This window comes from Raphanus sativus, chromosome 3 (genome assembly GCF_000801105.2).
Source record: "Raphanus sativus cultivar WK10039 chromosome 3, ASM80110v3, whole genome shotgun sequence".
Lineage (NCBI taxonomy): Eukaryota > Viridiplantae > Streptophyta > Magnoliopsida > Brassicales > Brassicaceae > Raphanus > Raphanus sativus.
In genome coordinates this window covers 6383021-6398042 of record NC_079513.1, presented here as the reverse complement: position 1 = coordinate 6398042, position 15022 = coordinate 6383021, and the positions used below count along the sequence as shown (strand labels likewise).

The following is a 15022-nucleotide window of genomic DNA, read 5'->3' as shown; positions in this document are numbered from 1 at the left end:
GTCTAATAATTAAATATATTATATTTTTTTTAAAAATGGATTCAAAAAGAAAAGTCCATCATTAAATTTATTTTGTTTCGAAACAATACATCATTAATTCATATTTGTTAATTCATGTAGGTTGGACTTCAAACTAACTTTAAAAATCAAAAATTTGGGCTACGAAGCCCATTTCAATTGTAGAACCTAACATTGGCTTCAGACAATATTGTAGATTTTATGGAAGTATAATAAATACTCAAAGATTAAATTCTTCAGAAACAGTCTCACATAATCGCATTAAGTAGACACGAAAAATTCCAACTTCAAAACTGATATTCAACAGTATACATATGATGGCTTTTTGAAGAAGCTGCAAAGCATCTATCTCTTCTTCTTTGCAATGCCTCCCTTTCTAGAGGTACCACTAGACTCAGGTGCTTCTGCTTCTTCAGCCTTTTGCTCTGCCTCAAGTATTGCCAACTGCAGATTTACATTCAACCATCATCACTTATCAGAACTTTGGTTACTTTTAAAAACTATAGAGAGAAAAGAAAAAAAATAGAGAGATTCATCTGACCTCATCTAGTACGGGTTTGAGTTCCAGATACCTAGTTTCTGCAAGGTCAAAACCATCCTTCCGCAGCTCCTACAATGCCAATTTTACATGTGGATCATAATGTCATGACTCATCCTTAAAAACAGAACAAAACTGCTAACAGTATACGTTTCATTAGATACTAAATCAAAACAGAAATTAGCATACCTTGCCAGTATGTTGGGTATGCTCATAGGCAGCCATTTGCCAGTACATATTTGTGCGCTTATAGAAATCCTTCAAAGTTTCTCCAGGCTTCAAAGACATCATATGATCAAATTAGCAGAAAGCTTCAAACAGATTCTCACTAAAACTCTTAAGTAATTATTACCGCTGGGGTTCTCTGTGAATCTGAGAGTCCTAGATTAGCTCTGATTTGTTCTATCCGAGCTCGTTTCTCTTTTCTTCGGAGGGCTTTTCCTTCACCTTTAATCATTGCAACAACTTCTCCTACTTTCACTGATCCATCAACATCCATTGCCTAGATTTTACATGGCCAAATTGAGTCAAAGCCAACAACAAGAGAAAGGGCTGAAGAAGCTAAAAGAAGAGACCAAACATCAAGTACCTCTACTTCCTCATCGTCATCTTCATCATCAGACTCCTCACTGTTTCCTTCATCCTCACTATCATCTTCATCCTCATCTTCGTCCCCTTCTTCATCCTCTGAGACTTCCACCCACTCTGTTTCAGTCGCCTGTTTTAAAGATATAACATTAGTTTTCAATTTTTAATCAACAGAAAGAAAGAAAATAGAATGTAGATTGAGGTTGAACAAACCGGAATGATACACTTCCACTCGTCAAGTTTGCTAAGATTAAGAGAATACAAATCATCAAGAGTTATTTCTTTATCTTTGATCTCCATCATGCCACCATATATGTATAAGGTGTCCTTCCCAACAACCATGCAAGAATTAATACGTCCACATGGTTTTACAACCTGCACCAAAGAAAAAAAATAACAAGTTGGCACAAAAGCTCATAACACAAGTTTAACACAATGTTATTGAACAAACCTCTTCTGAGACAGAGACTTGTGGATCTAGTCTTCCCTTTAGAGCTTTACTTTTATCAGACTCAGTATTAAGTGTACTTCCTTCAACAGTTAGACATGCTGCCATACGTTCAGAAATCCCATCGGAAGAGCCTGCCACATCACCCATGGCCGACGCTGAATCCATCTCATCATCATCATCATCATCATCATTAATTGCGATAGGTTTGGCCTCTAAATTCTTCTTTGCCTGTAACCGTACATATGTCCATAGAGATCAAAATGATGGTAACATGTAAATACAGCACGTAACAGAAACTCTAGGTAGACATAAACATACCTTATCTTTTGATGATTTCTCTTTTCGTAGCTCTATGGGGTACCTGTAGATAAGGTAAGATTTAGAAGAAAACAAGAAAAGTACTCAGAAGAACATCTCAATTGGATTCTTACCAGCGGCGATTATCTAACTGGAAGCCATAGAGCTCATTTAAGAATAAACTCATCATTACATCACCTGCCAAATAAATTACACAAGTCGATGATAATTCAACTATACAGATTCAGATATGCAAAAAAAAAAAAAACAAAGGATATAACCATTTCCTGACCTTCCATTTCCATATCCACGACACCACCAAACAGCAAAGCACGCTTTTTGTGGACACATACCGAAAACCCTGCACGGGAGCTAGGAGGCATCCCAATTTTCTTCACCTAATTACAACAACAAAGAAAGAATAAGAGTTCCATCTAGTTGATAGAAATTGCAAAATAATAAACGAACTAATTATAAAAAGTACATACTTTGTTCCATTCCCAGGTTCTGGGATCAAGAGACCATAAATCAGCATGAACAACTCCTTTCTCAGAGCTCTTCTCAGATGAGACTTCTTTTGAATAACCACCATATAAGAATATCTGCAGCATGAAAAGCTTTCTTATCAATAAATGGTTCATGCTTGGACCGTTGGAAATGAATCTGTCATTTTCTATTAATTTTTCGTTCAGGAAAAGAGACAAGAGCTTTAACTCCAGGATATAGGTCCTGTTCGTTTGCTGGTCGCTAGCGTCAGCGACCAGAATCAGCGACCAGCGACTGCGATTTAATGTCGCTGATGTTGTTCGTTTAGAGGTCGCGCAATTGATTGCAGCGACTATTTTTTTTTTAAAAAAAAATTAATCGCACGATTTTGATCTCACCGCTAACATTTTTAGCGTCCGAAATTTTTAGTCGCTGGTCGCTAGAGTGTGGTCGCTGCGATCAGTCGCTGAATCCACGACCAGTAAACGAACAACGTTTGATCGCTGAAATTGGTCGCTGACGCTAGCGACCTGCAAACGAACAGGGCCATAATATAGACATGAACCTCGTAAACTAACCTCATCTTGATAAACAAAGAACTGGAAACCGCTTCTAGCTGTAGGCCACATGGCACCAGGCTTAGGCTTTATTTCTTGCCACTATTAAAGAGACACCAAAATATATATTCAGTAAAGAGCTTCCGAGAGGTAGGATGGGTGGAAAGTTGAAACTTCTTCGATGGTATGTAGGTTTTACCTTGTATTGGTCCAAGTCAAACACATAGAGATCATTGTAATACCTGCAGGGGTTGGCAGAAGTAAACTTATAATAAAGAACAAAACAAAAAAAAACTTAGACATAAAGTGACACTAAGATCCTAATTCAGTAGTAGCTAAGATTTACATTTTCCAGTTTCATTAACTGAAATTTCTTACAAAAGGATTTATCCAAACCAAAATAATTAAACTAAAAAGGAGAAAAACCACTATCATGATATACTTCTTACGCAATGAGTAAATTACCTTACTTCACGTAGAGTGTCATAGAAGCCACCAAAAACTATAATCTTGTGCTTGTATAATACCTGGAGAACAGGAAGATACAACAAAAGCCGAATAAGAACTTGATGGGTTGGTTACTAGAGGGGAGCAAGAGTTGATTAGTTAAAATTTCACTTCCACTACGCAAACAACTAAATACAGTACAGTTCAATATATATTCATCACAAAAGAGAGTTTGAAAATTAAGGAGAACACAGGAGATAAATATTCTAGATTCCCATCCATGATCTATAAACTACACAAAACTGATATTAGTCTCAGTGTTTGATTAATGGATAATGTAGAGTCTACATATTCTCATGTTTCATTGAGAGGTGGAATAGAAAATGCGAAGTTATTCCAGCAGTATGTTAGCGACTACATAGATTAGTTTTAAGGATACATGGAAAACTTACCATACGATGACCAGAACGGGGACTAGGACATCCCTTTAAATTTAATTGTTCCCATTGATTAGTTTTCACGTCCAGCATCCAAAAGTCCTATAAATCAAACCCATGTGAGAAACAAAAAAAAAAAAAAAAAAAAACTGATAAAACACACATAAATATGCAACTCTCACCTTGTAGTGATGGAACCGCTCTTGGTTTGGCGATGTAAACTCACCACCTAATCGATAAGAAATAAAAGAGGCTTACAAATATGAACGGTAAAGGAATGAAGATTAAAAAAAAACTAAACCTACCAAATATGTAGAGATAATTCTTCCAAGCAACTGCCTGGTGAGAGCTGCGAGGAGGTGGACTGTTGGGACTTGAAACTAGCTTCCACTCCTGCTTATCAACATCATATCGGTACAGATCACCATATACATATGTCTGCATTCACATAAAAGAAACAATTTTTATTTAAATCTTTAGAGAATCAAACACTTATTAAATAAAGAATAGAATTAAAGCCAAAATTTTGAAAGGTAACCTTTTGGCCATTATAAAACTCGCCGCCATAGAGTATCAGCTCAGTCTCTTTCAAGGGATTTATAGTAAGCTGCATAAATGTTTCATCACACACAGATTCAACAAAATTGAAAAGTTTTAGATAAAATAAAAGTTTCAAATTTTAAAAGACACATAAAAGCAAAGCCTAACCGAGCAGTTAGACCTAGGAGATGGTGCAGGCACGTTTTCCTCAACAAGAACCTCTTTCTTCTTAGCTTCTTCCTTTTGTATGCTCAACTGTGTAAACAACATACAACATTAGACCACTTGTACTAAAGTAGCCTCTTTTAAATCATCAATAAATCTATAAAACTATGAACAGAGCTTAGCAGGACCCCATGTGAAATTCAGACAAGGAATAAGAAACCTCTTTGCTGTCTAGACAGAACCTAATGAAAACAAAAGAAGCAGAGGAAGAGAGTAAATACGAGAATAGCGTCTATGTCGTCTTCAGGAGAGAGCTTCTTGCCTTCTCGTCGAGCTTTCTTCTCCTCAGCCTTGGCCGTTTTCCTCTCAGTTTTTTCTTTGCCTTTACCGGCCTTCTTCGTCTTCTTTCCCATCTGTGTTTGTTTGCAGGAATGGAGGCTGAGAGCGATTACAAGGGGAGTAGCCCTTCTTCTTCTACAGTTTGTGCTCAAGAAAGGGAGCGTGGCTTTTATCTACTTGGGCCATATGCTTTTTCATTAAGGAGGAAAATTGGAGGCCCATTTACTTTCATGTCATCACTATTCGTATAGTTCTGGAATTTTAGAAACATCATATCTTTCGAACATGGGCAATTGTGTAAAAGAACACTTGAAGTTTTTGTCACAAAAAAGACACTAGAAGGTAAAAGTCACAAAGATGATTCCTCTTCTTAAGGTTTCCTATTTGGGGATTTCGATTTGTTTTTTGAATATTTGATGTTTCGAGTTCTTTTTGTTGATAATTTGTTCCGATTTGATATTGCTTCAAAGGTGTGTGGTATGTGTTGATGTTTTAGTACTCTGATTGCTGTAAAAGTCATAGAATTTCCTAGTTAAGAACACACTCAAAAATTGTAGCTTTTCCTTGCTTTCGTTAATCATGAGTGTAATGTGAATCTTTCTTTGATGTTTCGTGTTCTTTGTATTGCTAATATCATTTTAAATTTCAGAGACAATGACATAGTTGTTTTTGACAGATGTAGAAAATAAAATTTTGTCTCTTGCTGCTTGTGCTTGTGATGCATTTTTACATATTCATCTGTCGTTTTGTTTGCATCTATTGAATGTGTGTTTATTTTCCTCACTTCAGGAAGGGTTTGCATCTATTGAATGTGTGTTTGCATCTACATTTGTCGTTTTGTTTGCATATTCAAGTCTTTCTCACTTCAGGAAGGTCTTCCTGAAAATTTGATTTTGAAAGATGTAGGAAATAAAAGTTTGTCTCTTGCTACTTGTGCTTGTGATGCATTTTTACATATGCATCTGTTGTTTTGTTTGCTATTGTAGTCTCTTGTTGCTTGTGAAACTGTCTCGTGTTTAGAAAATTTTCAGGAACCATTTGTTGTTTGTTTTGCATCTATTGCCCGTGTTTAGGAAATGTTGCATATGACATTGTAAGTCTTTTGTTGCTTGTTCTTTGTGAAACTGTCTCCTATTTAGAAAATATTCAGGAAGCATTTGTGTAGTTTCAGGAAGGTCTTCCAGAAAACTCGGATGGTAACAAATTTTGAATTTTTTTTGCTTGGTGTCTTGTTTTGCTTAAGCATGTAGATATCTTTGATAGACTCTTGAATTTACTCATGAGTCTCTTGTTGCTTGTGCTTGTGAAACTGTCTTGTGAAACTGTTTAATGTTTATTAAAAATTCAGGAAACATTTGTCTAGTTTCAGGAAAACCTTCCAGAAAAGTCTGAAAAAAATATATTCCCATGTCATACCTTTTTTCCATCTATTGCCCGTGTTTAGGAAATGTTGCATATGACATTGTAAGTCTCTTGTTGCTTGTTTTTTGTGAAACTGTCTCATGTTTAGAAAATATTCAGGAAGCATTTGTGTAGTTTCAGGAAGGCCTTCCAGAAAACTCGGATGGTAACAAATTTTGAAGTTTTTTTTCTTGGTGTCTTGTTTTGCTTAGGCATGTAGATATCTTTGATAGACTCTTGAATTTACTCATGAGTCTCTTGTTGCTTGTGCTTGTGAAACTGTCTAGTGTTTATAAAAAATTCAGGAATCATTTGTGAAGTTTCAGGAAAACCTTCTAGAAAAGTCTGAAAAAAATATATTCCGTGTCATACCTTTTTTGCATCTATTGCCCGTGTTTAGGAAATGTTGCTTATGACATTGTAAGTCTCTTGTTGCTTGTCCTTTGTGAAATTGTCTCCTGTTTAGAAAATATTCAGGAAACATTTGTGTAGTTTCAGGAAGGTTTTCCAGAAAACTCGGATGGTAACAAATTTTAAAGTTTTTTTGCTTGGTGTCTTGTATTGCTTAGGCATGTAGATATCTTTGATAGACTCTTGAATTTACTCACGAGTCTCTTGTTGCTTGTGCTTGTGAAACTTTCTAGTGTTTTTAAAAAATTCAGAAAGCATTTGTCTAGTTTCAGGAAAACCTTCCAGAAAAGTCTGAAAAAAATATATTCCCATGTCATACCTTTTTGCATCTATTGCCCGTGTTTAAGAAATGTTGCTTATGACATTGTAAGTCTCTTGTTGCTTGTCCTTTGTGAAACTGTCTCCTGTTTAGAAAATATTCAGGAAGCATTTGTTTAGTTTCAGGAAGGCCTTCCAGAAAACTCGGATGGTAACAAATTTTGAATTTTTTTTGCTTGGTGTCTTGTTTTGCTTAGGCATGTAAATATCTTTGATAGATTCTCTGAAATTATCAGCAAAGATTGTCTACGCTATTCTCGCAAGAAGCATCGTTACTATCAAAGATAATGAAGCTTGGTTCCATTTCGGTGCGCAGCTATTGAGGTTCTCAATAAGAGAATTCCATATGGTTTCTGGTTTGAAATGTAGTGGTGAAGTAGAAGGACCACGAGGAGGAACCAAGAGATTTAAGTGGGACTTGCTAAAGGGGCGTACTCTTAAGTTAAAGGACGTGGTGAACCAGCTAAAAAAGACAAGAAGAGGTGCTTCTGATGAGTGAGTCTGTCTCGCAGTGCTACTTCTGGTCAAAAGCATATTGCTAGTGAAAAGCAATAATGGGAATTTCCTTTTTGATTATGTGCACAAAGCGCAGGATGTGACATATCCTTGGGAAAAGAAGCTTACATCTTGCTCCTGAAATCAATTCAACACGCTGTGAGCCTGTGGCGATCACTTGGAGGATACTTCAAAATTTGAGTTGCAAGGATATCCTCTAGTATTCCATCTTTGGATACTAGAGTCCATTCCATTGCTACGGAATACGTTTAGTAAGTGGGCACCGACTCTTGAGGTTCCTGGACCGATTTACCTTTGCGAGAAATACACTGAATTAGACAATCCATCACTTGACCAGGTTTTACATTTGGAAGCTGACAAAAAGGTAAGCTTTTACAATGTTCTTGTTTTGTATATGTTTTTCTGTTTATTTCGCTTCTTCTTTTTAAAAACTTGTTCACATTGGTTTTTTGTTTTTTACTGCTTTCCTAAATTACTGGCAATCACCTTGTGTAAATCGCAAACCTTGCAACAAATATGTGATGTAATATGTTATTACCCATAATTATTTCATTAATGGCGTCGATTGCATCATGGGCCTATGCATGTTGTGTATACAAATACTTGGCCTCATTGACGTATCTCCTCACATTTTATCATTGTCCGGGAAAAATATATTTTTCTATAATTATTGATCAATTCGGGATTGCCTATATTATTCTTACGCTTATGTATTACTATATTATTTTACATAGCCATTTCTTAATAGAAACTGAATTGATTACAGTTAGCATCATACAATATGATTTACCCAATATTCAACAATTTTTAATCATTCTAAAAAACATATAGAGATTTTTCCTACAACCTATAATATATGAGTGCTGTTAATTTTTTTTTATTAAAACATATACACATATATTTTAATTAAAAAATTTAACTTATATAAATTGATCTTTTATTTTAAGTTATATCAAACAGAGCCCTCCATATATGCAGTATCAATCATAAAAATTATTAGAAAGTATAAATACTCATTCATATTGTATATAATTAGTAATTAATTGACCACATTAAAGTTTATATCAAAAACAGTGAAGCCTTTAATTTTTTTACTTTCATCCCTGGATAAAAATCCACGAAAAGGTATTTTCGAATCAAAATATATTTATTTATACACTGATATAAGATCCAATCTTCATATTTATTCAATCACGGCATATCATTTTTACTATATATAATCAAAAAATCGACAATATTGATCTTAACATATCGTATACTTGCTTATAAACTCATGGCAGATTAAATTACCATATTTATGATGTGGAGTAGCAAATATCGGATTTACTTGGAAAACAAGTTGTAAAAAATTAATGATAATTAACATCAGATCCCATTAATTGGGAGTTCTCTTCAATTACGATTTAATAAGGAAGTATCAATTTAATTAGAAGATTTATAAATTAGGAATTATCATTATAATTTGCCCTAATTGCTTCAACGTCTCTTTTACCATTTATTCTATTTAAGATACTCAAAACTCGTGATACTTTTGTTTAAACTACAGTAGAACCTCTATAAATTAATACTCTATAAATTAATAATCTCTATAAATTAATAAATTTTGCCGGTCCCAAATTGGGCTAGTGTTAAATATAACACAAATCGATAAAATAATAAGATAATAATATTTTAAAACTTCTATGTAAATATATAGTCCCCTTAAAATCATAAATTAATAATCTATCTATATATAATTTTTATATAAGTACAAGCTAAATATTATATTGTTGGTTTTATATTCACAATGAAAATTCTTTGTTTTTCTTAACATTTCAATATATTTTAATAATATATTCTTGTAGGCACACTTTCTTTAACCATTCTTTCATTTTTAACTAAATCAATCATTTTTTACTAAATCAATTATTTTTTAGTTTAATTACTATATTTTGACCGGTCCTTATATTTTTTTGTTTTAATTTTTTTTAACTCATTAGAATAGATTTGTTTTTTTAATAATATTTGTTTTTAATCAAGTTTGGATTTAATATTAATTTAATATAATTTGGTAACTAGATAAATATGTCAACTTGCATAACTATACACTTGTGCTATATGCATTTCAGAAATTATTTTTAAACTTTATTTATAGTTTTTGCAATATATTATATTTTCTTAGTAGTTACCTAACATAATTAGTCAAAAATATATGTACCAAAAAAACAAATTTGGAATCTACCCAAAAATTAAAGTCTCATACTTTATTAGACCTGGTCTATATACTCAAAAGGTTCTTAAAGTTATATCTGAAACCAATATCAAATCCAACCCGCACCAACCTGCCCCCCGAACATGTTTTTTAAATGTGAAAAAATAATTTTAATATATTATGTTAAATATATATTGTAAGTATATTAATTTTATAATTTAAATTTAAGTATATTAATTTCATTTTTAACATTTTATACTTTTAAAAACTTTTCTAAATTTAATTTAATTATTATACAAAATTCTTGTGTAATTATTAAGCAAGCTTATTCTTTACAACAATCCATATTCTTTTTTAATCAAAATGCTTATTTTTTTAGAAACCTATTTTCGTTATTTTTAAATAATTTTATATCTACAAATTGCAAGTTTTCATATTCTATACTTTGTTGCATCTATACATTCATTGTTTGGATTTTTGATTATACAATAAAAGTAATATTAATTTTACTGGACTTGTAAAGTGGATTTATATTATTTGTTTCCAGTATAAAATGTATTGGTTAAATGGGCCAGTGAAAAATTATTTAAAAATAACGAAAATAGGTTTAATGGAATATGAAAAGGTTACAATACACGTAATTCAGAATTTATTAATTTGTTTGGAGGAAGTTACAATACACGTAATAGGTTACATTACACGTATATTATTAAATGAAATAAATAAATTTTAAGTTTTAATAGATGAAAGTCATGGGTTCTTAGAATATAGGAAAGAAAGAAGAGGCTACAATACACGTAACATATAACAATATGTAGATTTAGATGCAGTTATATATAAAAGGAGTTGGTTTATTTTTTATGTAGTTATTGGACACAACATTTTATTAATTGGCCATGCTGCTAAATTAATAGAATAGATAAAAGGTTAGTTATAATAAAAAGAAGAGAAGTGGCGAAATTTAACCACATAGATATATTTTCAATTCCAACGGCCAAGATTTTTTACACAGACCTTGATTAGACATATATCTATTTGAAACTATATCCATTAGATCAACTAAACCAAGTCACCATCGTCATGGCTTTCAATTTTTTTTCTTCTCCGACAAAGTTTTTTCTTTTTGTTTAATAAAAAATTATGATGCCAAAATGGTTTTTTCTCAAAAAAGTGATTTGAGTTTGGAGTGTGCAAGGGCTATAACGATGTAGACGAATGAGATGGTGACTACATCGACGATGGAAACATCCATATAAACGATGGCAACAATGGATACGCCAACACAGACAACATCGACGACGGAAAAAACTACATAGACAACAACGATGAGGGAGACGTAAACCACGTCAACATAGACGACAAGAAAACCCTAACACATCTTCTTCTTTTTGCTATGCTGCGATGATTTCTTGATTTCATGTTATGCCCGTGACAAAATATCTCGCTGGTGAGCCCTTTTGGTTATGTACCGTCCAAATATATGCTATGTGGCATCTGCTCCGGATGACGAAGACTATCTCCCTACATCAATGTAAACTTTTGTTCATGATTATTTCTATTGGATAATTGAATTTCTGGCAAGAGAAAATTAGCTGATAAAATCTCTTTGTTCTTGTTAACAAAAAATGATTTATTATTGGTCATGATTATGTATGCGATGGATTCCTTGTGCGGGAGATTAAGAGATGAATGATTCAGGTTCTCATTCGTTGATCCTTACTATAGGAATAAGACCATCCACAACGATTTGAAGCTTGAGATTATATTAATATTTGATGATAGAATGTTTAATGTAGCAGATTTTAGCAAGGTGATTGTTAAGTTTTGATTTTATAATCAAGTTTGTTTTTCTTTTATTAGAGTGAGATACTATTGATGTTTATCAACTTTTTGAATTTACATTTTATATAAAGTTTTGATTTTGTAATCAAATATGATATTTATTTTTATTTGTTTAAATATGTGGATAAGAACATGGAGTATAATGTGTTATATTATGTGTACACTCAACGTGTGGATAAGTTTTGCATTTTCATGTACTCATGATTCTATATACAACATTAATGGAAATTATCCTTTCTCTCCCAACCATCACCCAACCCAAACAAGTTTGTTGATATCAGTGACGAAGATTTTAGCACACCCCCTCACTTCTCTGAAGACAAAACATATGATTTATAATTTATATTCTTTTGATCCAACACCCGCAATCCACTCACAGTGTATAGCTTCACCATAAAAATTGATGTGTTGTTCATTTCTCATATACAACTACTATTTTATTGATTCACATACGTGTACACATCTACAACTCAGATAGTATACAATCAAGTCGTACACCATTTGTTATGTGTACAAAAAACACATTTTCAAAGTGCATAAATCTATGTACATGTATATACCTTGATACATATATAGCTTCATACATGTATATACATTGGTACATTGATAGCTTGATAGCTTGATACACACAAAGGCTTCTCAAGTTACAAACCATCTCCTACAAAGAATTTTCTTTCACGTTTTTGTATGTTTGTTTGTGTATTTGACATCGTTTTATAGATTTCATATTGTTCTATTTATTATTGTACACAACAAACGTCTACTTCCATTTTTACTGTACACATTGAATTTGCACTTTTGTAAGTAACTATTATAATTTTGAATTTTAGACAAAGTTTATAACATGTGTACATAATTTTAAGTTTTTAAAATGTGTACACATGATACACTTTAACTTCTAATTACACATGTAAATCAAATAATGTGTACATTGTTTACCATGACTACAGAATGTGGCTTCCTATGTCACTTCATGTACTTATTACTCATCAATTCCATTTGTTTTTACACATATACATCATTCTCATGTATCTTAATGTTTTCTGTACATGATTAATTGTCTTTATAGCTAGGTTTTCTACTTTACTTGTGTCTATGCTTTGTTGTCTATATAGACATCTTTAATAATTTTCATGCATAAACTAATTTCCTAGACATCGTACATCTTCTCACGGATAAATTGAACAATTTACCAAAACAAGAACCATGTTGGCCACTATACAATCTAAAATCTTACTGTCTCATATTCCCCAACCCTCTTCCTTCTCCTCCTCGCACTCCATCATCTGTAGCACAGTCAGCTGCAACCAAAAATACACAACTAAAAAGAACAAAGTCAATAGGCATCTCAGATTATGTACACATGACAACACAAACATCATTTATGATCGTGTTCATTTAAAAAAATACATACAATTCAGAACATGAACACAAGTACAACACGTTTACCATTTTACACATATACACAATATATTCAAGTGTTCAACCTACACAGTGTGTACACATGTGCATCTACTAACCTGAGAACCATGCTCAGCATCTAACACGTTGGCCAATGACACAAAATCCTTCTTCGTGGTTTGTGCCTGAAATCAATCACAAACCCATCCTCAAACTCCCCATAAGGCAGACCAGTAACATTGCCAAATTCCATTAGAGAAAACCTCATTGGTTCTCCGCCAAACACAAGCCACATTTCAAACCTCTTCTTCGTTACCAACTGCCTGGTAAGTATAAGATGCACTAGTTTCGCCGAGAAGATACACCTCCTTACTGGCAACCTAAAGAGGTGTCCAAAGCATGAACCCAACAACCTCTCCATCTCCTCACTTCCTTCAAGCACTTCCACTTCCTTCAAGCACTTCCTTCAAGCACTTCCACTTCACGGGTATCGGTCCGTCGCAAACAACCACGTCGATAACCTCTCATTAACCACTTCCTCCTCATGTTGTGTGGCCTCTGTAAGACAACAACAAACTTAGAAAACTCCAAAACAACTGAAATTATTCCCTAACCCAATATTGAAACCCTAAATCCACGCAGATTTGGAAACAAAAAAAAAATCATATTTTGTTTTCTCTTCACTACTCGCTTCTTCCTTAATGTCATGGTGTTTTTCGTCAGTCTCCACCGTCTAAATGTCCTAACTCTGCTAGTTCATCCTCAAATTTTTCTCGACCAGAAAAATTACCAAACGTAATTCACTTTTTATGGGTCCAAAGATATAAAATAAGTCTAATTAAACTTAATTTTGTGTCCATTAATCAAAACCTGATAATTTCAAAATTTAAATCTACTAACTAGCCTAACTATAATAAAATAGTGATTTACTAATTTGGTTTTGCTTTTCAGGGACACATGAGTCTTCAACCACCAAAAACTACCTCGGTAGCACATTGTGTTATGTGGTGTAATAAAACTACACAAAGTGTGAATTTGTATTAATAACTCTTTAAAATATTATTTCTTAACTTTTTTTACTACACAAAGTTCTGTGGTGTAATAAAACTACACAAAGTGACAATTTGTATTAATAACTCTTTAAAATATTATTTCTTAACATTTTTTACTAAATCTATTAAAAATATCCTTACCCTTATCAATGTTTAGTTTACATTATGTCATTTTTAACAGCTTAAATTTATTAATTAGATGGTTAAAGATGATACAATTACAAATATAGTACTGAAACTATATAACAACAAATATCATAATAAAAACTAGAGTTTGATTTGTGGGTCTGCGCAGGTTTTTTCAACTATGTATATAAACATTTCAAAAAAAAATTTAGTGTTTCAATTAGATTACTTTATTATATTGGTTAAATAGATTTTTAGTGTTTTGTGTGAAATAATGCTTTTTGAATGTGTTGGATCAGTTAATTATACGGTATCCATAATTTATATATTAAAAAGTTTTGAGATTACATTTAAAATTTTCAAACCAAAATTAACAATACATGGTTACCTAATTAAATTATAAATTTTATTTTATTTAATAAAATGTACAATATTATTAAAACAATTGGTATTACAAAATTTATATTGTATAAGTGAATTTTATGTTGTTACTTAATGTATTAAAAATACCTTTAAAACATGTAATAATAGATAATTATCATTAATTTTTATTGTAAAAGTGATAAAATCATACAAAAACCAACTGTTTTAGTGCATCCTTATTACAAAGATGATTTGCACTTTTGTAATTATGTACTCCCTTTGTTTCTAAAAGATCTATATTCAAAGAGTTTCACAGATATTAAGAAAACACATTAAATTTGCACAGTTTTTTGTGATTATTTTTTTTCCCACAGTTTTAAGCCAATAAAACATGCATTGAAAATGCAAAAATAGATCTTTTAGAAACAAAAATTTTCTCTAAAATATGGATCTTTTAGAAACGGAGGAAGTAATATATACATTCTTCAGTTTTCAAAGTTTGTTTATGCCAAATGTTCATTTCGAGGAATAAACAAAG

General features: G+C 32.3%; 1 protein-coding gene across 1 annotated transcript; it reads right to left on the bottom strand.

Moving 5' to 3' along the window:
• Window positions 1–215: 215 nt before the first annotated feature.
• On the bottom strand, window positions 216–5002 carry LOC130509884 (uncharacterized). Its single transcript, XM_057006191.1, has 20 exons — window positions 4806–5002; window positions 4528–4614; window positions 4358–4426; window positions 4125–4257; window positions 4002–4048; window positions 3835–3921; window positions 3401–3462; window positions 3135–3177; window positions 2957–3037; window positions 2381–2494; window positions 2185–2290; window positions 2027–2090; window positions 1914–1956; window positions 1596–1823; window positions 1358–1519; window positions 1146–1274; window positions 909–1058; window positions 746–832; window positions 560–628; window positions 216–462 (listed from the first exon to the last, which is right to left on the bottom strand). Exons 1-20 carry the CDS (start codon window positions 4935–4937, stop codon window positions 364–366), a joined length of 1992 nt encoding a protein of 663 aa, XP_056862171.1. The 5' UTR covers window positions 4938–5002; the 3' UTR covers window positions 216–363.
• Between the last annotated feature and the right edge of the window lie 10020 nt (window positions 5003–15022).

Excerpts from the sequence above, each read along its gene's own strand:
- LOC130509884 (XM_057006191.1), bottom strand. The coding sequence starts at position 4,937 with ATGGGAAAGAAGACGAAGAAGGCCGGTAAAGGCAAAGAAAAAACTGAG. Across the intron at positions 3,463-3,834 it reads CCCGTTCTGGTCATCGTATG|GTATTATACAAGCACAAGAT; the intron begins GTAAGTTTTCCA and ends CCTGTTCTCCAG. Across the intron at positions 1,275-1,357 it reads AGTGGAAGTGTATCATTCCG|GCGACTGAAACAGAGTGGGT; the intron begins GTTTGTTCAACC and ends TCTTTAAAACAG.